At 49.2% G+C, this 25,159-nt stretch overlaps 1 protein-coding gene across 1 annotated transcript in view; it reads right to left on the reverse strand.

Moving 5' to 3' along the window:
* The window catches only part of WDR90 (WD repeat domain 90), a 39,384-nt gene that overhangs the window by 7,661 nt on the left and 6,564 nt on the right, over positions 1 to 25,159 (reverse strand). Inside the window, exons 8-36 of the mRNA XM_072982331.2 lie at positions 24,073 to 24,182; positions 23,196 to 23,426; positions 22,545 to 22,607; positions 21,831 to 21,899; positions 21,158 to 21,268; positions 19,514 to 19,659; positions 18,901 to 18,958; positions 18,029 to 18,147; positions 17,359 to 17,520; positions 16,633 to 16,763; positions 15,664 to 15,780; positions 14,276 to 14,511; positions 13,704 to 13,843; positions 12,446 to 12,576; positions 11,388 to 11,518; positions 10,262 to 10,423; positions 9,381 to 9,509; positions 8,220 to 8,353; positions 7,861 to 7,898; positions 7,552 to 7,680; positions 6,940 to 7,113; positions 5,648 to 5,748; positions 4,878 to 4,980; positions 4,202 to 4,323; positions 3,410 to 3,569; positions 2,761 to 2,951; positions 2,339 to 2,507; positions 1,469 to 1,580; positions 90 to 261 (exon numbers count right to left, since the gene is read on the reverse strand). Of these exons, the coding sequence (XP_072838432.2) occupies positions 90 to 261; positions 1,469 to 1,580; positions 2,339 to 2,507; positions 2,761 to 2,951; positions 3,410 to 3,569; positions 4,202 to 4,323; positions 4,878 to 4,980; positions 5,648 to 5,748; positions 6,940 to 7,113; positions 7,552 to 7,680; positions 7,861 to 7,898; positions 8,220 to 8,353; positions 9,381 to 9,509; positions 10,262 to 10,423; positions 11,388 to 11,518; positions 12,446 to 12,576; positions 13,704 to 13,843; positions 14,276 to 14,511; positions 15,664 to 15,780; positions 16,633 to 16,763; positions 17,359 to 17,520; positions 18,029 to 18,147; positions 18,901 to 18,958; positions 19,514 to 19,659; positions 21,158 to 21,268; positions 21,831 to 21,899; positions 22,545 to 22,607; positions 23,196 to 23,426; positions 24,073 to 24,182 (3,851 nt within the window). The remainder of the gene's footprint in view (positions 1 to 89; positions 262 to 1,468; positions 1,581 to 2,338; positions 2,508 to 2,760; positions 2,952 to 3,409; positions 3,570 to 4,201; positions 4,324 to 4,877; positions 4,981 to 5,647; positions 5,749 to 6,939; positions 7,114 to 7,551; positions 7,681 to 7,860; positions 7,899 to 8,219; positions 8,354 to 9,380; positions 9,510 to 10,261; positions 10,424 to 11,387; positions 11,519 to 12,445; positions 12,577 to 13,703; positions 13,844 to 14,275; positions 14,512 to 15,663; positions 15,781 to 16,632; positions 16,764 to 17,358; positions 17,521 to 18,028; positions 18,148 to 18,900; positions 18,959 to 19,513; positions 19,660 to 21,157; positions 21,269 to 21,830; positions 21,900 to 22,544; positions 22,608 to 23,195; positions 23,427 to 24,072; positions 24,183 to 25,159) is intronic.

Consider the following 25,159-nt stretch of genomic DNA (forward strand, 5'->3'; position numbering starts at 1 on the left):
GGCCATGAACAAGTGCGCTAGAACCAACAAAAGCCCCTCTCTGCTCTAGAACAAGCCCTTTCTGCTTCCGCGCCAACTTTTAAGGAGACCTTGTTCTTGTGTCCGCTGATCAGCCGGATGCTGGTGTTGTCCGTCCAGTTGATGTACCACAACGTCCCGGCGGTGGTGCCGACGATGCCCATGTCGGCCGAGTCCTCGAAGGCGGCGCTGACGACGGTCCCGTCGAGGGTCATCTCTTGTTCCAAAAGGACGGAGCCGGATCTAGAGGAGAGAGCCGTTTAAGGAGGGTAAAGGATGCGGGACTCCGGTGGACCCAGAAAAACGGAGTCTGAGGCCAACTGGGAAGGGCGCGGGAGGGGAACGCCGGCCAGCCAGGACTCGCTCCAAGGGCACAGAAATGGAGAGTCAGAAATGGAACGCCTGGGGCCAGGGGTGAGCGCTCTGACCAAGGGGCCCCGAGGACCACCGTTTTTGGGCAGGCCAGTCAGCCCCAGCTAGGCACCGCCGTCTGTTTCAGTGGGAAAAGAACTTCCTTGAAAACTCCAGGGTTGAAGAGAAGGGCAGAAAAAGCTGCCCGGGGGGGGGGATACGGAGAATCGGGGGCTTGGATGGCAGCCGCCCCCTTGTTAAAGGGTCTCCATTGGGACTGTGGGACATCTATGAACGTGTTTACATGGACGCCAAACCACAGATGCCACAAAAGGACAGAACTCCTTTGGAGGGTGAAGGCGGTTTTACTCCCAAATCCCCTTGGCCCTCTTTTTAATACAATGGGACCCCCTATCCGCAGGATCGCTATCTGCTGATCTGCTTGTCCGCTGGCTGAATATACTAAATAAAACCCCCCCAGAAATACCTGTTTATATGTATTTTCAGGGTGTATCCACCAGACCTGGCCGAGAGAGGGAGCCAGAGGCCACGCCATGTACAGCAAGGTCCCCAACCCCTGTTCCATGGCGGGAGACCTGCCGCCCCCCATGCACAGCCTGCCCACACGCACGGGTACCCCACCCACCCACGAGCGCACCATGCTGATCTGCATGCACCTAGTGTGCCATGTTAATCCACGCGTGTGCGAGCGTGCGCCATGCCCCCCCGTGAGCATGGGGTGTGCCCCACCTCCCCCTGCGCACAGACCCCGCCCCATTAACCAGTCTGCGGTTCAGAACAGGTTGGGGACCCCTGATGTATAGCATTCAATATTTCGGTGTTTTTCAGCATCCACCAGGGATTGGGGGGGGCTGTCGCTTGGTACCGACCCCCTGTAGGTGCTACAGTCCTACTGTATATATTTAGAGGCACTAAATTTAACCCCTTCTTCAATCCCACCCTCGGATCAAAGGACCGACATATAAAATGGGAATGTTGTGTGTCGTTTCCCATATGAACGAGAAGGCTTTTTGTGACCGAGCTTCTGGGGATCCTCCTCGTTTTCCTAATGAGATTTAAAAAAAAAAACACCCGTTACCTGGCGCCAGACCCTTTCACCCTCAGCTCCTGAACAGCCCCCACGGACCAAAGCTGGATCTTTCTGGTGTTGCTGCCACTGATGAGTCGGATCCCGTGACACTGCAGGACACCTAGGCAAGGCGAACGATTTTTGTCCCCGGTGAACAGATGGACACCCCCCCCCCCCCAATTAGAACTGCTGGAGAGCTCAGAGGTTTGAGGTCTCCGGCTGCAGAGCCAGAAGTTGGGAGTTCGATTTCCCCCCACTGTGCTTCCTTGACCGGGGCTGGACTCGATCTACAGGGCCCTTTCCAGCTCTGCAGTTCTAAGATGATGGTGGTAATAATTAAGGAGAAGATTTTTATGACATGTCACATTTTCTCTGCAACCTACATTTGAACCCATAAGCGAGTTCAAACTCAAACATAGGTTGCCGGAAAAAATATGACATGTCATAGAAACCCTCCCCATTATTATTATTATTATTATTATTATTATTATTATTATTATTATTATTATTATTATTATTATTATTATTATTATTATACCACAGACTTATCAAAGTCCTCCAGTGGCAAGGCTCAGAACCCTACCCTGTGGGAGACTCACGCATGCATGCAGTTAAACTGCCTATCTCATCACAGTGAATTGCTGCTAACTAATGAGGCGCTGGTCACATGACTAGGTCAGTGTCTGTTGCACAATTCTCAACCCGTAACCGGCGGCTTGTTAGTTAGCAGCAATTCGCATGGATAATCTCTACACCATCTATGTTACAGGTAAGTCAAACCACCCACAGGAATCCTGGCTATTCTTTCCGTCACAGAGAAAGCCCTTCTGAGGGTCTCCAAACTCCTCTCTCGATCCGCGTCCTTCTCTGAAAACTCACCAATCTCTCCCTCGGCAGCTTCCCAAGTCATGAAGCACCGACTGGTCTCCGTGTCCCAGACGCATATCTGTCCCGCGCTGGTCCCCGCGTACAGAAGGCAGCCGGCCCCGTAGCAGAGCGACGTGAGCTCCACCGGACCCACGGCGTCCGGGACGGGGACTTTGTGAACCTGAAACCAGGCCAAAAGAGAGAGAGAGAGAGAGAGAGGGTCATGTCTCCACCAGTGTCGGAAAAAATTACTTTTGGGGCTTCAAAACGTGACGTCTGAGCAACGTCCAGAATCCGACCGTCAGCACGGACCTCAGCTCCCCCAAACGAGGAGCTGGCCTGGCGACGGTGGTGGAGAGCAAGGGTGGGAGCCTGAATGGAAGATGGAGGAGATGAATGGCAGGGGATTCCAAGCCAGTGGCCGAGAAGCGTACCTTGAGGCTGAGGTCCGCGCTCTGCTGGTCCAGGAGCCAGAAGGTCACCGTCCCCCTCCCGACGCAGGCCAAGCGTCCCGCGGAGAGGGGGCTGAAGGCGACGGCGTGGACGGGCTCGGAGAAACGCGTGGAGGACATCAGCTCGTACGTCTGGGTGTTCCACAGAGAAAGATCCCTGTCGAGATAGTCCCCTGGAACCCACCGAGGAAGCAGCCTCGAGTTTAAAAATGTTTAATAACATGCACACTTCAAATGTCATCACTCGGCTCTTCCCAAGCTCAAAATAGTTTAGAGCGGCATCAAAACGTGTATTTCAGTAACAAAAATCAAGAAGCTATTCAGTATAGTAAGACCCCAGTATCTGTGGAGGGTCCGTTTCAAGCTGCCTCCGCCTCCCAGCAGATGCTGAAAACCGTGGATAACAGTGAACACAGTTATAATAGCAAACACAATACATAGCACAGTCTCTGGTTCCCTCTAGTGGCCCATTCTGGTAATTCTATCTCTAGAAATGTATATTGCCTGGAATTTTTTTAAATATTTTTTGACCGTGGATAAGCGAATCAGTGGATACAGGGGTCCCCACTGTGGTTATATTTAATACTCCTGCAAGCAAACACGCTGTCCAAGTGCGGCCGGAGACACCCACCTAGCGTCACTAGGAGGCGGTCATCTCGAGAGTAGGCCATGGCTTGCACCTGGGTCTCGTGATGGAAGAGAACCTTCTGGCAGTCCCCATTCTGAGTGTTCCAGATGCGAATCTGGCAGCGCGAGTCTCCACAGCCTTGGCCAGAGGCCGAGGCCAGGACCTGGAAGAGCATTTTTGCGGTCACCATTCAGGAATAAGAAACGACACCGTCCCTTTCAAAAGGGTGGGGAAGGGTGTTTTCCCCAAGCTTCGAGTGGCACAGCACGCCTGAACCCCTCCAGCCCAAATACCGTATTTTTCCATGTATAAGACGCCCCCCCCCACTTTTCGAATCCAAAATTAAGAAATCTAAATGGGGCTTAGCAAGTGTAGGGGGAAAGGGATCAAAGCGCTGCAGGATCGCTTTGATCCCTGCTTTCCCCTCCCCTTGTTTTTGTTCTCTCCTCAGCTTACCTCCGCGTATAAGACGACCCTCAATTTTTAGCCTAAAGATTTTAGACAAAAGTATAGTCTTATATATGGAAAAACACGGTATTTTTAGAAACAAAAGCAAGCTTTAGAACCCCACAAACAACCCTGTTAGAGAACTGCCGGATAGCTCAGTGGCTGCGGAGACAAAAGGTTGGGAGTTCGATTCCCCCCACGGGGCCTCCTTGATCAGAGGGCTGGACTGGATGATCCCACAGGGTCCCATCCAGCTCTGCTCTTCTAAGATGATGATGATGATGGCCTTCTAGGGACCCAACGGCTCGGACTGCACCATCGGGCAAGGGAAACGGAGAAGGTCCGTACCTGGACGTCGTGACTCACAGCCAGCGTTGAAATCTCTTCCGGGTGGCCGAGCCAATGCTGTTGAACTCCGGAATGGAGGTCTTCCACGATGACCAAACAGCCGCAGGTGTAGGCAAAGAAACCTGGGAGAGAAGGAGTTAACTCGTTCAGTCCCTAGAATTCTTCCTTCAACAGGCAGGCCAAAGAAACCACAAAAGGAAGTGGGTTGTAAATAGAAACTCATCTAAGTACAGCAGGATTCCCCTTATCCACAGGATCAGGATCGGCTGATCCACAGCCTAAAAAGATTAAAAGAAAAATCCTAGAAAATGAATATGAAGTTACTAGATCTGGCCACTCGGGGGAGCCAGAGACCAAGTTATATATATAAAACATTCGGTACTAAAATAATGTTTGCTATCATCCGCGGTTTTTAGCATCCGCGGGGAGGTTTGGAACGGATCCCACGCAGATACAGGGGGCTGTCTCCTTTGCAGGTGCCACATAAAAAGGAGACAGCTCCCGCCTGCCTAAATTTAGTCTCCGACAATATAACCCTGCTCTCATCCTTCACCAAGCGAAAACACCCAACGGGAAAGACGACTGATCGCCTTCCACTAGCCAGGATTCAAATTGAGAGCTTTGGAATGGAAGGCAGGCAGGATCCAAAACGCTATTTCACAAGAACAGCCCATACCTGTGTCTGGATTCCAGACCATATTTCCGCGGCCGTTTCCGTTATATCCGATCACAGTTTTCAGTTTCAAACCTTCGTTCCCGGATAGAGGAGAGGAGAACGTCTGAAAGACAAGCATCCACGGTTTTAATACAAATGGGAAAGGCTTGCCGGGGAGATGACAGATTGTCTCCGAACCCCGCAAGAAACCTTATCCATATGCAAAAAAGGAGTCCTTTTTGTAAACAGTCGGGCCCCTGTATCTGTTGGAATTTGGTTTGAAGCCCTCCTGCGGATGCTGAAAACCGTGGATTACAGCGAGCATGATACAAGGCAGTCTCCGGCTCCCTCTAGCGGGCACGAAATGTCAGTTTAGCAGTTTGTTCTGTTCGTACTTCGGCTGAATGGGTGTTTGGCGCTTCCAAGCCCCACCTCCTCCCGAGGGCGCCCACTCAGAGGCAGCAGCCTGGCTTCACTGCCCCGCCTCCTCCGGGCACTGCCTCCAAATGGGCGCCTGCCAGAGGAGGCAGGACAAAGAAGCGCCAAACACTCGTTTGGCTGTGAAACGAACCAGCACGAACCGGTTCGTGCTCATCTCTGCACAGGAGAGCTAAAGCATCTATGCATCCATACCCACGTCCCCTTCCAACGTTGCTTTTTGATCGTATGCATAACCACACCGCAAGCCAACAGACGTGGGAAGCTGGGATTTTCAGATATGTACCCCAACACCAGGCCAGGGGCCGCGTCTCGCACCCGGCTCCTTTACGTGTCCTCCAACCAGTTCTTACCTTAGGACGCGGAGAAGTTTTGAAGCGAGGACAAAAGTGCCGGTAGCAGTCTGGGCGGACGTGGGTTTGGGATCCCGAGCCCTGCGTTTCCTTTTTGCATTCTAGTGTGCAAGAAGAGGACAGAACGGTTTGACGCTGCTTCCCGCTCTCCACCGCCGGGGTCCTTTCAAAGTGGAATTCCCTGCCTGTGAGGCGATGTACGAGGAGGGAAGGGAGACGGAGCCTGGGAGGGATTCGAATGCCGCTCCTCCATACAGGCAGAAAACATTCCCCAGCAGCCGATCCGTTTCCGGGCAGAATTTCAAGGTTCTAACCTATAAAGCCTTAAAACGGCCTGGGCCCAAGTGATCTCAAGGACCATGTCTCCCTCGATGAGCCTGCTCGAGTGTCAGGATCATCCGGGGAGGTCTTCCTCACGGGTCCGCTTGATGGGGACACACGGGAGAGGGCCTTCTCTGTGGCTGCTCCCAGACTTTGGAACTCCCTCCCACTGGAGGCGAGCCTGGCCCACATCTCGGCTGTCCTTCCGCAAGCAAGCAAAGACCTTTCTCTTCAGGCAAGCTTTCCCTCATTGACGGGCTGCCTGAGTGGGTTGTTTTTTTTTTTATGGATAGTTGTGTCTTACTGTTTTGAATGTGTTTTGGCGTTCCTTATGTTTTTCAGTGTGGTATTTAGTCCTTTTTAGTATCTGTATACTCACTGTTGTTGGCTTTAGTATTATCTTTCGTTGTAAACTGCCTTGGGTCCTTTTTAAGGAGAAAGGCGGGGGTAAAAACATATTTTGATGAATGGATGGATGGATGGATGGATGGATGGATGGATGGATGGATGGATGGATGGATGGATGGATGGATGGATGGATGGATGGATGGATGGATGGATGGATGGATGGATGGATGGATGGATGGTTGGTTGGTTGGTTGGTTGGTTGGTGGGTTGGTTGGTTGGTGGGTTGGGTTGGGTTGGGTTGGTTGAATCTTTAAACATACAACAAAGCTGGTGTGTAAGCCGACGAAAAACAGCCTGAGCAAGGCTACCTCGGGCAAGCGGTCGGTCACACGCATGCTCACACAGAAACTGACGCATGGATGAGGCTGCGCCGATTGTCCAAGGTGAACCTTTCAAGCTTGTTTAGAAGCGGAGGATCTTACATAGCATAAGGTTCCTGCCTCACTCACATCTCACATGGAGGCTTTGCTCCCATTGATAAAACAAACGGCCATTCCTTGCATCTCCTATCTGAAATTGTGCCATTAAGGAGGGAAAAATAGATAAAACCGATCTACCCCCACCTGCATGGCTGCGTGGCTGAGGGCAAGGCCGGGCCCTGGCAGGCTTCGCAACCGGTGGCTCTTGGGCTGTTTGCTTCAGAGCCCGAACGGGTTTCTCGCCGTTAACAACTTCGCGGCTGCTGCTGCTTTTCGGGCAGGCCCTCTTCTCTTCCTGTTCCGATTCTGAAGAAAGATCTGAAAGAAGGGAAGAGGAAGGACAGCGATCAGAAGGGAACGCTTTGCCCGGAGCAACAATAAAACGGAACGGATCTTGTCTTGTTCAAAGACTCCAAATTCAAAAGAACATTTCGTAATTTATTAGTTTAATTTAAGGACCGTTGAAAGACACACCAAGAAGCCACACTAGGCTAAAAAGGAAAAAAAAAAACTCTTCTGATTTCAGATCCAGGGGGGTCACACTGCATGTGTAGCTACACAACAGGGTTTGGCCTGTCAGGTGGCGTCCCGGTTTCTGTTGTTTCCCATCCAAATTAAACTTACTAGCAGGCTCTCCACACTTCAGTTAAGCTCATAAAGGAATTTGAACAGGGATAAAAAGATGAATTTTAATGGGTTTTTAAACGGCCTCCCCGGGATGATTTATTCCGTTCCAACCCTCCCGCTGTCACTCACCCTCGTCCACCAATCGATGAATAGAACTGACATCCAGACAGGGTGGGGACACGGCCATCGGCAGAGGGACCAGCTGGCGGGGGACATCGCTGGCCCCGGCGGTCAAACCCTCTGTCTTTTCCAGATCAGCTTCCGTGAGCAGAGAAGAGACAAGAAAGCAGACAGAAAGTCAAAGCGAGTTAGTGGTTAAGAAAGCTGGACCGAGATCCAGGAAATCAAGGTAGAAAATGCCCCAATCAATCCTGATTGCTACAGAAGGGATGTTTTGGCTCGCTAAGCTTCGCACATGTATAAAAAGGAGAAACTCACCAGCACTGGGAGAATTCAAGGACTCAAAAGAGAGGATTCTGGAATGATTAAAAGTCCAGAGTTAAAATGATGCATAGAAGAGATTTACACAGCAGAAAGAAACACTCTGGGTAGTTTACAATTCAATGACACAGGCTACACACTGCCACCCACCCACTAAGCGAGCCGGGTATGCAGTTTACCGACCTCAGAAGGATGGAAGGCTGAGTGAACCTCGAGACGGCTACCTGCGATTGAACTCGGCTCGTGAGCAGAGTTTTGGCTGCAGGGCTGCAGTTGAACCACTGCACCACGAGGCTCCCCAACAGACACGAAGTGCCCAAGCAGACCGCTTTAGTGCAGAAAGGATGGGCCCTTACTCAGATGTGGACGAGTCCTCTGCGTGCACACCTAGGAAGTCCCACAGAAAGATGGCGTCTCCGACACTGACGACTTGTCTTTGGTCCGGAGTGAACCTCACCTGCCGGATGGGCTCGGAATGGCCGATAAACACCTGGGAGGAAAGAAGAGCAGAATTGGGGGAAGGGGCTGCTTTTTCCTCTGTTGGTCCCTCTCCACCCCTCGGAACGATCCTTCCCGCAGTTTCGACAGATGGTGTGAAAAGGGCATTTACACGGAGGCCCCCCAAAGTCACAGAATCCCAGAATCATAATGGAGTTGGAAGGGGCCTCTAAAGGCCATCAAGTCCAACCCCAAGCAGATTGCACAGAGGGTGGGCCAATTTCCTCTTGAAGGCCTCCAGCATTGGAGCATTCACTACCGCTTGAGGCCATTGGTTCAGTTGTTGTACTGCTCTAACAGTTAAGTTTTTCCTGATATTCAGCCGAAATCTGGTTCCCTGTCGCTTGAGCCCATTGTTGTGTGTCCTGAACTCTGGGATGATTGAGAATAGATCTTGCCCCTTCCTCTGTAGGACTCCCTTTCAAGTATCTGAAAAGTGCTATCCCGTCTCCCCTCCATCTTCTTGCCCATTTCCTTCAGCTTTTCCTATTAGGGCTTGGTTTCCAGCCCCCTGACATCCTCGTTGCTCTCCTCTGAACAGTTTGTTGGCCTCTTTCTTCAAGAGCGGTGTCCAGAACTGGACACAAGACTCCAGATGAGGCCTCACCAGTGCCGAATAGAGCGGGACTAGCAGCTCGTGAGATTTAGAAACTATACTTCAGTTAATCCATCCTAAAATTGCATTGGCCTTTTTTGCAGCTACATCACACAGTTGGCTCACATTCAGCTTTTTGATCTAGAGTTCCAGCAAGGGCCATGTTCTGTAGTCATAACAAATAAGCAGCAAAGGGGGGCAGAAAGGAAGCTTCTTACTCACAATCAACCAGCTATGCATATCTACAAAAATAAACTTTTCTACTTGCTTCAAAATCTTCCTGAAAACAACCATCTTTATTCGTTCCGTTGGTTATTTTACTGCAGATGTTTTTCATTGGCTTTTGTGGCTCACACGGCCTTGATTTGACTACTACAACACCCTCCAAGATGATTCCTCTGGTTTCCTGGTTGCGTACATTTACCTGGGCGTTGACGTCAAATCTCATCCCATAATCCCACACCTTGATAGCCCGATCACCAGCCGTCAGGAGATACCGAGCATCGGGGCTAAAGGCCAACGAAGAACAGGATTGTTTGTGCACCTGCGAAACCTGCCACCAACAGAAACCAATTTTGGAAAACGCTCATTTTTTCATCAAAAAGCATGCACTATTTTGTAATACAATGAAAACAGATACAGCAGGGCCCCCGTGATCTGCGGGATCAGTGTCCATAGTTTCACTTATCTGCAGGCTGAAAATATTAAAAAGAAAAAAACTGGAAATATGTATTTTCACCATGTATTTCCCGGAATGGGTATTCAGAGGGAACCAGAGACCATGCTTTGTGCTGAGGTTGGTGAAAAATACCAAAGGGCTCTCTCTAGTGGCCAGTTCTGGTAATGAATGGTGAAAGTACTTTTTTCTGCATTTTTCTCCCTTTTACCATGCTATGTATAGTGTTTGCTCTTATCCACGGTTTTCATTATCAGTGGGAGGAGCTTGGAACCATTCGCCCATTGTTGGATGGATTTATGGAGTTCTCCTTCACAAGATGGAAGTGGTGGGTGACAGGCATAGGTGGCTTTTAAAAGAAATTATGAGCAGCTTACAAAATGCAGGCGGAAACCTACCAAGATGTTTCAACTGTAATTTCATAATGGATTTTATTAATCCAGGGTGGCTGGCCACCCTTCAAGGTCAGATCCTTTGGGGAACGGGGTGGTGGAAACGGAGTCATGATGCTTTTCGGGTTCAGAAAGCATCTGTGGGGCTGTTACAGAAAAAAAAAAAGATGAACTTCTGGTATAATCCAGCAGGACCCCTATTCAAGACGAGTGGAAGAATCTCTGTAATGCCCTTACCACTCGGACCAGGCGTCCCGACTTGCCGTCAAGCACGAGAACCTTCTGAGAAGATGTTGTCACCAAAAGGTGGCCCAGAGGGAAAGGGGCAAAGCAGAGTCTCACAGCTGTGTCCAGAACGGCGCTGTCCAGGTCTAAGATGCTCACGTCCACTCTCAGCAGCTGAAAAAGCAAGAAGACATGATTATATTAGTACAAGCAGAGAAAAATTACTTAAAGCAGCGAAAATGGAGAATATTTGGAAAACAACAGAAACAAAGGGTCAATGTAAGAAACAACAATTTGAAAATAAATTAAACAGCTGGAGAAATAAACCACTACATGGACAACACCTGAGAAATATGGATGGAAAGCATAATCATAATTCAACACGGGCATGGCTAAAACTGGGGACCCTTAAGAAGGAAACCGAAGGCTTGAGGTTTGCTACGCTCCAAACCAACGTGATGAAAGCTAAGATCCAAGGAATCAGTGCTAACTGCAAATATCGACTCTGCCACGAAAAAGAGGAACCTGAGTCACATTTCATCTGTGAATGTCCCAAAATACAGAAACAGATTACAAAATTAGACATAACAGTGGCAAAAATTAATGCACTGGTCATTATGCAAAAAAATATAACTTGCCAGCCTCCCAAAACCCGTGGGAACATCAGGTAGAGCAGGTGCCAAGAAAATAAGGGAGTCAAGATCTTGTGGGATTTCCGGATCCAAATGGATAAACACCTTGAATGTAACACACCAGACATAGTAGTAATAGAGTGAAGAAGTGTCTGGATCATTGACATTGCATTTTTCATGGAGTGAGAAGCAAACCAATCAAAGAGATTCACCCGGTAGCGCTACCAGCTACACGAAAGGTATACCTCCCTTTTCTGTTCTTACGGCCAGAATCCTCTTGGTATTCACTAGGTGTGGAACGACAACCAGGTCACCTGCTACTTCTGAAACGGCAGCTCCATGCCGGGTACAAACCAAGACATTTTGGCCAGAGGTCTTAGGGAAAGGGCTGCCGAAAGGGTTCCACCTGCCCCCCTCTAACCCAGAGGGCTCCACGCCTCCGATATCCCTCCAGAGAAGTTTCTTTCCTGTCTTCTCAAGGTGTGTTGTGCAAGGATGGTAGGTACCTCATCCAGGGTATGGGCGTCCATGAGGGTCACGATGTACTTGGAAGGTCCCACAAAGGCCAAGAGACGCCCGTCGCCGCTGACGGACAACGCGTCAGGACCGTGTTCGGCTTCTTGAGACACGACGTTAGCTGAAAGGCAAGTAAGGGATGTTGTGAAATATGAGAAGCGGGGGGGGGAGGAAAATAGGACCAAGACATATTGCCAGTCACGGGGGCACTGAAGCCGTAACACGCCAAGCATTCAAAGCATTATTTACCCATGAGAAAAGACACGGAAATGCTAAAGCTAGTGCCAGACTATAATTGCAACATGTGAGCAGGCTACAGTAGGACGCACCCCCCAATCCGCAGGATCGTATCCGCAGATTCAGTTATCCGCTTCCTGAAAATATTAAATCAACCCCCCCCAGACATTTTGTTGTTTAGTCGTTTAGTCGTGTCCGACTCTTTGTGACCCCATGGACCAGAGCACGCCAGGCCCTCCTGTCTTCCACTGCCTCCTGGAGTCTGGTCAAATTCATGTTGGTCGCTTCGGTGACAACGTCCAACCATCTCCTCCTCTGCCGTCCCCTTCTCCTCTTACCCTCACACTTTCCCAACATCAGGGTCTTTTCCAGGGAGTCTTCTCTTCTCATGAGATGGCCAAAGGATTGGAGCCTCAGCTTCAGGATCTGTCCTTCCAGTGAGCACTCAGGGTTGATTTCCCCCCAGAAGTACATATAAACCACAATGTAGTTACAAGCACTGCCCACTAGGGGGATCCAGAGACCATGCTATGCATAGGGTTCACTATCATCCACGGTTTCTGGCATTCACGGGGCAGGAGCTTGTAACCAATGCCCTGCAGATACAGTATGTATTTCCAACCCATAACCCCTTTCTTATTGGACTCTATGTGGCCAAGCTTCAGGCATCGTTGGGAGGCATCGTTCCTGCTTCGGGACCCTCCTGGACCCGCATCAGCCCCTCCAGATGAAACAGGAAATGACACCCCCCCTTTGATGTTAGGCCAAGCACCTCCACATCGACGCGAACGCCGCCCACGGTAAGGCTTACCGAGAACTCGGACAATGTGGCTTTTCTGGACGGCGCAGTTGTAAAGAGCCAGGGTCCCGTGCGCGCAGCAGCTGTACATGAAGTTTCCGTCTGGAGAGAAGGCCAGCCCCGTGATGGAGCCTCGGTGCTGCCTGGAAAATGTCCCGGAAAGGGCAGGGAAACAGGGAAGACGGAGGTTGAAGCCGACCCACCCCTTTCAAGCGTTAAGGCTTACACGGGTCGGCTGGGCTGATCGAAACCTAGCTCCCACAAGGCAAGGGGCTAATGGTGCGCGCCCTTACGACGAGGCAGAGATTGAACATCCTGACCATGTCCTCGTAAAGTCCTCCTTCTGTTGAGATATCCGACAGGATATTCTCCAGCCGATACTGCAACCATTTCAAGGGAGGTCCAGAGGATTTTATGTCGGGCTCTTACTCTTGATCAAGAAATCTGACATAACTAAAGCAACGCCAGATGCTTAGTAACGGTGTGTATTGCCCACCCATCTCCTCCGTCCCGTGAAACTACGGAGATCCTATCAAGTTGAGTCCTATTGCAATGGGCTGTGCTTTTTAAATCAGATTTTCGGGTTATACTACTATTTAGAATAACAATATTCGAATACATATCTGCTGGTCAATGACCATCCTATAGATCAGACTCGCAATCAAGATAAGGGGAGGACACGGGGCGGGCCGTCTGGGCTTTGGGCGACAAGACGGCCCTTGCTTGGTGGGAGGCATCTCTAACGAAAGATTAGGGCGGTGTTCCTGTTTCATTAAAGGCTAGTAAGGCACTTTTATTACATAACAAGCAATTATTATTTATTTTTTTATTTTCCCTAATTTTATTTTCTATTATTTTATTTTCTCTTTTCTATTATTTTATTTTCTATTATTTTCTATTATTTTATTATATTTTATTTTATACCACCCATCCGGCTGGTGGCCACTCGCTACAAGCACTTTCCAACAAACACAGCAATCCCAATCTGATGGGAACAGAAAATAAAAATAATAAAACACAAATGCACAATACCATCGAAAGCACGAAAAGACACTGAAATCAACATTTAAAACGGCAGACCTGATCAAATTTGGCGAATTAAACTCCGCTGACTCGGCAGGTCTATTGTGATGCACAAAACACTTCACACATATTTTTGGGGGGTCTGGAAGGAACCTCATTCCAAACCAGCACCCACTTCCCCTTGGGCTGCTTTTTAACACATGATCAGTGCTGGAAATCTGAAATGGGAAGCCACGTAAAAACGTACTTATGCTCTTCGAGAAGCCTGGAGGCAGCCAGGCTGATGGTTCTCACCACGCCGGTATCGAAACCGCAGGCAAAAATATGTTGAGAGGGGTGGAAGGCCACCGTGCAGGGCGTTTCGTCCGAGGCACTGAATTCGTACAGCTGCGGGCAAGAGAGAGACGCATCCTGATCAGAGACACCGGACAGCCGATGGGAGAGAAGAAAACGGCAAGCGAGGTCGCCTCTTGCCGTTTCAGCTCACACCCCGTGACAAGCAAATAAACTAGGCAGCCCTCAAATCCACCTGAATGAAAAATGGGAACTAAAGTTAAAACTACAAGCCATGTTTCCTTCGCCTTCCAAAAATATAAAAATATGCAGAGTATTTTGCTGATTCGGGGATGCTTTACGCTCTTTACACCGGGAGTCTCCGGTCATGACACGATTCCCCCCAGTAAAGATTCTCATGGGCGAAGGATATTAGATTTACAAGTCAAGACTCTGGACAACAAGTTCTCCCCCCCCCCAGCTGGTTCCGGATGCCAAGATTGAATCCCTCTGCCGGCATTACGAATAAACAGCCTTTCACATTGCCTGCTGCATGGATTCCATGTCCCAAACGCGGATGGTGCAATCCCGAGACACCGTCACCAGCTGCTTCTGAGATCCGTCCACCGAGAACGCCAGAACGGACTCCACGTGGGAGCGCATGATGGTGCAGTAGTCCCGAGACTGGATGTCCAGGCAGCCCACGTTCCCCGTGGCGGTCGTGCACAAAACCTTCAGCTGATCTGGGCTGATCCGAACGGAATTCACCGGGTAGTCGTGCTCTGGAGAAAGACAAAATGGCTTTTAACAATCACGACGGAGTCCCTGGATGCCTTCTGAAAGTTAAGACAGTTCTTAATGTTGACTTGCTTTTAACTGTGCAACTCTATTTTAGTTTGCATATCGTTTAATTTTTTACAATTAATTTAATTAATTCCTACAGATTGTCATGCTTACGCTCACATAAAGGAACTCAAGCATCACCACCGCGTTCCAGCCTAGAAAAAGCTGATCGCCACCCATCTGCCTCCCAAAGAGCGCCTCGTCTTTTCAGTTTGCAATCCTGACGGCTGGCCCCTTCTAATTCTGGATCCCAGCCACTACGTGTGGTTCTCCGGAGATGGTTGGACTACAATTCCCATCCGCCCTGGCTGGCATAGTGATGAGGGATGATGAGAACGGCAGCCTTACGTCTAGGGAGACGTAGACAGGAGGAACCCCATGTCCAAGGGATTAGTATCCACTGTTTCACTTATCCACAGTCTGCAAATGTTAAAAATATTGAAAGGAAAGAAAACACCTAGAAATCCATACCGTATTTTTCCGTGTATAAGACAATACTTTTGTCTAAAAACTTTAGACTAAAAATCGAAGGTTGTCTTATACATGGAAGCAAGCTGAGGAGAGAAACAATTGCAAAACTGCTCAGATTGAACAGGGACTTGTAATGTCCAATTTTGGGTTAGAAAAGTCTTATACATGGGGGCGTCTTATACACAGAAAAACTATGTATTTACCAATTATGGCCATTAGAAGGAGCCAGAGATTTCCACTGTGACCAGTCTCTGGCTCCCTCTAGTGGCCAGTCCTGGTAATATATGGTGAAAACACATATTCTCTGGATTTTTCTTTTCTTTTACACTATGTATAGAGTTCACTATTATCCACAATTTTCAGGATTTGCCGGGGGGGGTGTAGAATCAATCCCCTGCAGATACAGGATCCTATTGTATTCCTCACCCCTCCTCTTTACTGGTGACAGTATAACAGAATTCATTAAAAAAATTAAGGTTCAAGACAAAAATTCTGCCACAACTGTGTAAAGAGCCCGACGCCACCAAGCAATCGGGCGTGTGAGAGACTCTCTTATCTCGCTTTGCAAGAGCTGGGTGAAACCCATATGCAGCCCCAGGAGTGGGTGGCGCTGTACGCACCTGCCTCTAAGATCACTTCAGAGAAATCCAGCGGCCACAAACGCAGGTACCCGTCTTCAGAGGCCGTGGCGCAGAAATTCGGGGAGAGGCATATACTGTTTAGTGCAATCCCAGGACCTAAAAGTACAAAGATACATACACTAAGCTTCCGGACGCACAAGAACTGTAAATGAGACCCCACCCTCCAGGAAGTCCAAAACACGTCCTCCAGCTATCAGTGGTATGAAATCGGGAGATTCTCTAAGCCTTCATCTGCTGTGGGACAGTTCTGAAATTCAAAGGCCCACTAATGTAGTCCTCCTGTATCCACTAGAAACAATACAGTAGGGGGCCCCTATCCACAGGACCAGTATCAGCTGATTCACTTATCCGTTACCTGAAAATACAAAATTTAAAAACCCCAGAAATACATATGTGTTTCCAGAGTGTATTTACGAGAACTGGCCACTAGAGGGAGACAGAGACCATGCAATGTATAGTGTTCCGTACTTCCACATTTTCCAGCATCCACGGAGGGAGGGCTTGGAATTCATCCCCCATAGATACCATGGTCTCATTGCACTAGTTCCTGGGAATGTGAACAGAAGGATACTGTTCTATTTTGTGTTTCCTTATAGGTTTTCCCAGTGGACACCGGCTGGTCTCTGTGGAAACGATGCTAGACTAGATGATTTCCTAGTGTTAAGGAGCTCTTATATTTTTACTGGATGAGTGCTAAATTCCACGTCACCCTTGGGCTCCCAATGGTCTGCAAACTCCCCAAGAGGTAAGGCTAACTCCTGGAGAGTTTGGTGGTTTAGGCCTTGGACTGCCGAGCCAGTGGCTGGGAGTTCGATTCTCCACTGGGCCTTCTAGACAGGGGCTGATCCTGATGAGGCATACATCCCTCCCAGCTCTACAAGCCTAAGATGACGATAATTTCCCACAAAAAGAAAGCCTCCTCAACTCTTAACACCGCAGAAGCCACACCTGAGTTGAACGTCTGCTTCTCTCGCCGATGACGGTGCTGTGCCTCGGACGGCAGGAGGCGCCGGGCGTTTCGGACCGTGACCGACTTATAATCTATTTCCAAGACGTGCCCGCTTCTGCTGCAGACGAACCTAAGAGGACAACACTGTCATGAAGTACAGCAGAACCCACTATCCGCGGGATCCGTATCCGCTGATTCACTTAACCGCTGCTTGAAGATACTAAATTAAAAAAAACCCAGAAATACCTACTGATATATATTTCCAGGGTGTACTAACCAGACCTGGCCATTAGAGGGAGCCAGAGACCATGCTATGTATAGGGTTTAATACTTCCACGTTTTTCAGCATCTGGGGGGGGGTTGGAGCCAATTTCCTGAGGATACCGCAGTACTGCACCATATGAGAAGTAACTAGAATTTCCACGCCTAAGGCACTCGGTTTAACTGGACAGGCAGAAGCACACAAGTGATAAATTACCAATTGCACTGTTATCTTTGCACCCTTCTGATACCTGAAAAAAGGCTCGTTTTACATGCAAATAGAACCTGATCTGCAAAAGAATTAAACTCCAAGTTATCAGGACACATTTGCTATCTTATTTTCACAGAGACATGAAGTCCCACATCTCCGAGCCACGCGGACATGCGGAGATAGAGTCCCACAAGAGAACACTCAACGGGTGGGTTCAGGACATGAACCAAGGGGCGAGGCAGCCAAATCTTACAGCGTCCGATCTTCCGGCTCGCGGTCTGCGGAGTGGCCTGCCTCGAAGGCCAGGTCAGTGAACTCCAGGGAACGGTATTCGCCCAAATTTACCGGGCAGGAGCGCAGGGCCCCGCTCCGGACTCGCCACAGCCTCACGTTGTCTCGGCCGCACGACACCATCCTGTAACGAGAAGAGCAGGAGGCGGGCTGGAAGGGGCTCGTTTTACATGCCAAAAACGGTCCCTTCTTTTTCGGTCCAGAAAGGACACACATGGGTTTGAAGCAGGCAGGCAGGAAGACGCCTGATCCCGGCAGCTCTCCCCCTCTTCGCTTGCAAACTTTGCACCCTGCAGCGTGCTCTGATTCTCCCTCTCTCTCTGCAGTGCAGTTCTGCCGTTCAGCCGGAATGAAACACCCGTGTGATGATCAACTACACAAATCCCCCCCCCCACCTGCCGTATGAAAACTGCCTGCATGCACACCATGAATCCAGTAAGAGAAAAACCGAAAAGCATGGCCCGTATTTTGAGGCCGGTAATGGATGCCCATGGCCGAACACCCCACCTCCACTGCAAATGAGCCAGAGTTAAGCCAACGTGGTGGAACGGTTAAAGTCAATTCCATTCCCACTGGCATGGGTTCTCATCTCCACCGATGCTCACAGGAGAGATTCCGCCGGCGCTCTTTACCTTGTGTCGTCAAAAAAGGCGATCTTTAAGGTCTGGATGTCCACATCGGTGTGGGCCTTAGCTAGCATCACCGCTTCCCCTCCGTGGGTCACCTGAACAGTGTTCCACACAGCTACCACCTGCAAGGAAAGCAGAAGGCAACAGCTGGGGGCCGTGGGGGAGACGGGATGCAGAAGACGCAGCCTCAGATCCCTCCTCGAAATTGGTGGCGGACGGACTTATCAGCCTCTTATTCTGCATTGGACCCAACTCCATTTTAATGGGGGGGGGGAATCCAATTCATCCTTTAAAATGAAAATTTACAGTAGGAAGCCCCTTATTCGTGGGATCAGGATCCACGGATTCACTCATCAGCGGTCTAAAAATATTACAAGAAAAGCATAAAGCCACTCCTTTTCAGTTTATAAATGGGAGAGACCGTGTGTTGTAAAAGATGAAGTGCTAAGCGAGGGTTTCGGAGGCCTGGGTTTGCATCCCCACTCCAACCATGGATGCAAGGGGGGGCGGCCATGGTAAGACCATTTCTTAAACATCTCACCTACTTCGAAAACTCTGTTACGGCAGCCCTAAGTCGGGGGGGGGGTGTCCCTTGACAGCATGTACAGGTATAAATAGAATTAGGAAAAACCCTCCATGATTTCCTCAGGTACACTGATGCATTTCTAGACAAGCCGAACATGACCCTAGTGAATCCTTCTATGATGGGAAAGGACACTTCAATCGCAGGGAGGCTTATTAAAACGATACAAATGGGAATGACAAAAAAAAAGACAGACTAACAATAGGACCTCTGAATCTACGGCCATCTGTTTTGCAGAAAACACAGAGGGGCACTTTTGACTCTGCAAAGGACACCACGCTGTTCCACTCACTGTTTTCCCGTGCCGGTCCTTCCCGGTGCCACAAAGGATGCTCCCGCTGTAGGAAAAGCTGAAAAAGAACCAAGGGTCCAAATGTGCATTTCATGCTGAAGGCTCCCGGTTCCCCACCCAGGATCCTCCAGTTAGCAGCGTGGCATAGAAAGCTTTCTATCGAACAGAGATTTCCTTGTGCCACCCAGGGAAGATAATTCTCGATTTCCTAGACCCTTTATACAAATCGGCTGAAACCACCTTTTCTCCGTTCGGAGAAAACCCAGATCCGAAGTCCGTGGTGGGATAATCCTGACGTCCACTAAATGGGTGGCCTTTCTTGATCCATCACACACGCTGCTCCTCTTCCAAGGTGCCCAGTCGAGATGGGCACGAACCAGCGGTTTGGGCTGGTTCGGGTTTTGTCCAAATGGGTCTTCAGCGATTCAGAGCCCTGCCTCCTCTGGCAGCCGCCCGCTCAGAAGCCACTGCCTGGGGAGGCACGGCAGGGAAGCTGGGGCGCTGCCCCTGAGTGCGCCCCCGACGGAGGAGGCGGGGCTGGGAACTGCCAAACGTTTGTGCGTCTGACGGATGAACCGGCAATTTGTGCCCATCTCTAGTGCCCAGTGCTTACCTGAGGCAAGAGACTGAATCCATGCCTGTTTTAAACACGCCAAGGCACTCTCCCGACGGGAAGTCCCAGAGACGCATCACGCTCAGCTGCCCCGTCTGCGCCGACGCCAACAAAGTGTCGTTGCCGTTGAACGCCAGCGCTGCCACCTGCAGGCGAGGAGGCCACAGTAGAAATGGGCCCCGGCGTTCCCTTCAGGATCTGTTCCACTTTAACCGATGGCAACCCTCGGCTGTTACTTCCAACATCTCCGGCTCTGCACGCAGGCAGCATGGCAAGAACAGCCCCACGGCTTAGACATTAACCCTTAGACCAGCCACGTAAATTGCACCAAAATTGCTACTCATCCGCCAAGGATGAAGATACAAGGCAGAGCCGTTGGTCTCAAAGCCAGTTAATGAATTTAGATGAAAATCTAATGCATAGGTTTTCCACCTTCGAATCACAAAATGATGCAGTTGGAATGGGCCAATAAGGCCGTGAAGTCCAGCCCCTGCTCATGGCAGATTTCTTATACAGTAGGATTCCCCCCCCCCCCACATTCGCGGGATCAGTACCCATAGTTTCACTTCTCTACGGTCTGTATATATTAAAAATACTGAAAGAAAAAAATCCAGATGAAACAACTTTCACTTGTATTACCAGAACCAGCCACTAGAGGGAGGCACAGACCACGCTAGGAATACTTGTTAGTGAAGAATACATAGCACGCTCTCTGTTGCCCCCTTGTGATCAGTTCTGGTAATGCATGTGAAAATAATTTTTCAGGTTTTATTTATCCTTTTGCCATACTGTCTATCTATCTATCGATCTATCTATTTGCTATTATCCACGGTTATCAGCATCCACAAGGGGTCTTGGAACCAATCCCCAGTAGCTATGAGGATCCTACTGTATAACATTTAAGTAACAATGCCAATGGCTTATAAAATGTGTAGGTATATAGAAAAGATTTTTTAAGGAAGGAGAAGGTAAGAGTTTTTTTTCCTCTTATGATCTTGTCCGACCTCTCCATAAGCGTCAACTTCTGCACTTCTGTCTCGATTTCTTCATGACATATGAGTTAAAGAAATGGAGGCAGAAGCTTTAGAGCCGACGTGCCTGGAGATGCAAGAACGCAACTCAACCGTTCTCCCCTAAGCTTGAGAGCATTATAGCTGAGCCAGTCTCTAATCCTTTTAAGGCAGATCTCTCTGCATGGGGTCGGCGTGGAGAGCAGGCCCCAGCAGCGGTGACATTTTAGAAGCCGTGTACTGATTCTGAAAATATACAAGTGTGTTTTTTAAAACAGCACAAGCATAAAAGAAAGGTGGCAACGCCTTTCTCAGTAGTTCAAAAATGGCTTTGTCAAAATTTTGAAAATTAATGTCTGTATACACATGGAAAGAACAGCATTAAAAGGCTCTTAAGAAAGGCTTAAAAATGCAAACTGGAGATAATATTTTTGTTAATTAAGGCAGAAGGTGAGCTGAGATATGCAGTCGTTTAACAAACGCTGGATGAAGCCTGTGAGACACCAGAATAACTCTAATCCCCAAGTACATCTTACTTGTGTTGCAAACCATCCGCATTTAACAGTCCACTCTGAGCCTCCTCTATACTTGAGTCACATGCTGAAAAAAAAACGACAAAGGGAGGAAAGGTTACCTTATCGGTGTGGCCAGCAAAGAACCGCTGCCTGCCAGAGTCTAGCGCTATTGCTACAATCAAAGCATGGCAAGGATACAGAACCACAGAGCCGCCGGCAGCCCACAAAGCCTGAGAGACATAAAGAAAAAAAAGGTAAGTCATAGAGTTGTGGGCCAGAAATATATTCAGTAGGGCCCCCTTCTCCACGGGATCAGTATCCGCTGATTCATTTATCCACAGTCTGAAAATTTCAGAAACATGAAAGACCGACGCTGAAAAACAGAGATTATAAGGAATGCCAGTTTAATAGCAAACGCTATGCACAGCATTCTCTCTGGCTCCCTCCAGTACCAGTTCTGGTGATGACATTATAGAAATATACATTTCTAGGATTTTTAAAATATTTTCAGACCGTGGATAAGCAAATCAGTGGAGACCAATCCTGCATATATATGGGGTCCTGCTGTATTTTAGTATAAATGCAATACACAAAAACCGGAGTGACCCACACAGGACTGAATCGTCTGATTTCAACAGAGCATCCTCTCAAGGAAGGGTGCTGAAAATTGCCGTCACAAATGCTTTGGACGTCGCTTACGCTAAAGACAAAGAAAAAAAGAACCAAAAATATACTTCCCCACGACACCTTTTGCTCCAGAAGATGTCCCCGGGGAAATGTGGATATACTGACCCATTTGGTGCTGCAGCCTCCGAATCCGATAACCTTCTTCAGCGTCAGAATTGGGTCCGGTAACAGCCTCTGAAAAATCAATTCAGCTTCAGAGTGGAGGAAGCAGAAAGCGTTCCTAACGGTTAGGCTAGACTTTGCACTGCTTGGTATGGAAATGAGCTGCCACCGGTTCTACTCGGGATCAAGAAATCCGTACGCGGCTCTTGAACACCAACAATCTAAAGGTCCCGTAACGCTTCAACACCACGGTGAATGGGACATGGTCTCCCTTTGAAGAGGGGCTGAAGACGAGTTTCAGAACCCATGTTTTGCATTTAAAAGTCCCAGGTTCAATTCTTGGCATCTCCAGGCGGGGGCTCTCTTCTTGGAAACGCTTGAGAACAGCTGCCTGTAGAGGTACTGAACCAGATGGAGCAAGGCTTCAACTAAGTACAACAGGACCCCCATATCTGCAGGGGATTGGTTTCAAGCGCCCCGCGGATACTGAAAACGGTGGATAATAGAGAATTCTATTTTAATAGTGAGGACTATACATAGCATGGTCTCTGGCTCCCTTTAGTGGCCAGTTTTGGTAACTTCACCTTGAAAAATACATGTTTTATTTTATTTTTTAATTTTCAGACTATGGATAACTGAACCAGTGGATACTGATCCTGCAGATAAGGGAGTCCTACTGTACTTTTAATATCAGAAGAGAAGGAGAAGTTCTCTCACCATGCAGCGAGCAGAATTCTTGGCTGAAATCACCTTTGGCCTTGTCCTTTGCGGGCATATATTCTACAAGAGACAAGCAAGCATGTCAAAAGGTTCGGGACAGAGAAAAGTTAAAGCGCTATTTAGGCGACAAGCCACTCCCTCTTTGGTGCAGCTGCATCCTCTTAGAGAGGAACCAGCCGTTTTCCCAGGAGAGCAGTCACAAACAGAGCGGGCCCGGTAAAGCAACAGAAATATGACTATCGCTGTAAGATCTTGAGTAGAGATGGGCACGAACCGCCGGTTCGGCGGTTTTTGTCGGTTCGTAACTCAGCTGAACGGGCGTTCGGCCTCCCCAGCCCTGCGGGCTCAGAGCCAGTGTCCCGGCTTTACTGCCCTGCCTCCCCCAGGCGCTGCCTCTGAGTGGGCAGCCTGCTGGAGGAGGCAGGGCTGGGAAGCGCCAAACACCTGTTTGGCCAACAAACAAATCAGTGCGAACTGCCGAACGATCGATTCGCGCCCATCTCTTTTCTTCAACACTAACCGACGACTCTTCTTTATTTGACCAACCCCTTCGGCCAAAGCTCATTGCGGATCCGTGACCTGGAACAGCTGCTTCGTGGAAATATCTCCTAAGAGGTCACAGCAGTGGCGCGCAAACCCGCTGCTTACCTCATCCGAATCCACAGGGACGGCGTGGATCGTCACTTCCCCTTTTCGGTGGGCATACACATGGATGCCACCATCATCCACTGGAGCAGCCGGGAGGCAGGAATCCCCTCCAGCCCGGAGTCCTTCTCTCGGGCCCGGGTGGTCAACAGCGTGGGCTGTCTGTAGAGGCTCAGAGACCGTCCGGTGAATCTTGGGGACGTTCTTTGTAAGTAAAGGAGACTGGTGGGCCATCTGGAAAAAAAAAAACAACGTGGAAAAGAAGAAATCAGGACCGCCCTGCCTTATTCTCTTGTTTCCGATATGGGCCAAATAAATTTGCCAGAGGAAATGCCATTAAGGGGCTGCTTCATTCTGCGCTCTGCAGTCTGAGCAGTGTATTTTTATTTTTATTTATTTAGGATCTTTCTACCCTGGCCTATCTCCTTAAGAAGGACCCAAAGTGCCTTACGTTATTAAAAGACAGCATTTAAACTAAAAAATGGCAAGTCTACAGATAATCAAGAAAAGGATCAAACAAATACCAGACTAAAAGATGGTCAACAAAATCAGCACCAAAAATATCTTCGAAGCCGTTAAGGCACAACCATTCATTTAAAAAAAGACCCACTCAGGCAGCCAGCCATTGAGGGAAAGCTTGCTTGAAGAGAAAGGGGTTTGGGCTGCTGGCGGAAGGACTGCCAAGATGGGGCCAGGCTGGCCTCCAGTGGCAGGGAGTTCCAGAGTCTCCGGGAGTAGCCACACAGAAGGCCCTCTCCCGTGTCCCCATCAAGCGGACCTGTGAAGGTGGTGGGACCGAGAGGAAAGCCTCTCCCGATGATCTTGGAACATCCCCAACCCTGGACAAAAAAACCCACAGGGATGAATGAGAGACACTCACCTCCTTGGGGCTGGTAATCTGTTGGATGAGAGATACCCGGTCTCGAACTGGTTTGCTCAAGGATACTGGCTTTGTCAACTGGCCCACCGGCTTGTCTTCCGCACAAGCCACTGAAAGGACAGGAAGAAAACTTAGGTGTGTTTACCCAGCAATAAGCTATCGTGTTTTGGCTTGGAGTTTACAGAGTGCGTGCCGCCTAGACACATTTCATGTGCGCACTAAATCCCACGGAACTCAATGGGGCTTAACTTCTGCAGAGATAGAACAGGACCTCACTCTTAAGCTCTGGAAGAGCTCTAAGCAAAACAGCAAAGTGAGATAGGCCCACCCCCGGCTTAGAGCAAATAAGGTATGGTAGGACTGCTGTATCCGCGGGATCGGTATCCGCGGTTTCATTTACCCACGGCCTTAAAAACAAACCCAGAAATGCACGCTCCCAAGGTGTGTTACTACCACTAGCTAGAATCAGAGACTACATTATAGACAGGGGGCTTAAAGGGAACACAGTCATGGACTGACTTCTCTGAGGGCAGCAAAAGCTGTGTTTGCTGGGGGGCGGCAGGGAGAGGGGTAAGTTGCTTGTTTCAGGAAAGCCTCCCTTGCAGACAGGGACGGGGTGGGACAGAAAACCCAGTCCTTTGGCAAAACTGGGCCAGGGCTCCCTCTCAACCCTCCACAGATACCAAACAAGCTGGAAATCAGTGGGGATATTCGGAGAGCGATTCGCAAAGACTGAACTAAAAGAAGTAAATCCAAAGGTTGGATAACTCAGAAAGACCGACTGATGCCATTCATTTTGAATCCACGATTCCAAATCCACAAGTAATTTGTCGGAATGCGTTGAACCAGATGTTATCGCCTTTGGTTCATCTGCTGGAATCTGAGGTTGGTAAAATTACTTTTTCTCTTTTTTTGGCTACAGCTCCTACCCAGCGTGATCCAGAAAGGCCAGGTTTCCCACCCCTGCTAGAACCAGCTCTCTAAGTTGACGCCTGTTCTCCGCGGTGTTGTGTGGTTTGGGTTACGCGGCGGATTCTACCTGAATGACTTCCCCTTCCCAAAGACCCTCTTCTCCGAATTTGCTTAC

The sequence above is a fragment of the Pogona vitticeps genome, chromosome 13 (genome assembly GCF_051106095.1).
Source record: "Pogona vitticeps strain Pit_001003342236 chromosome 13, PviZW2.1, whole genome shotgun sequence".
In the NCBI taxonomy this organism is placed as follows: Eukaryota; Metazoa; Chordata; class Lepidosauria; order Squamata; family Agamidae; genus Pogona; species Pogona vitticeps.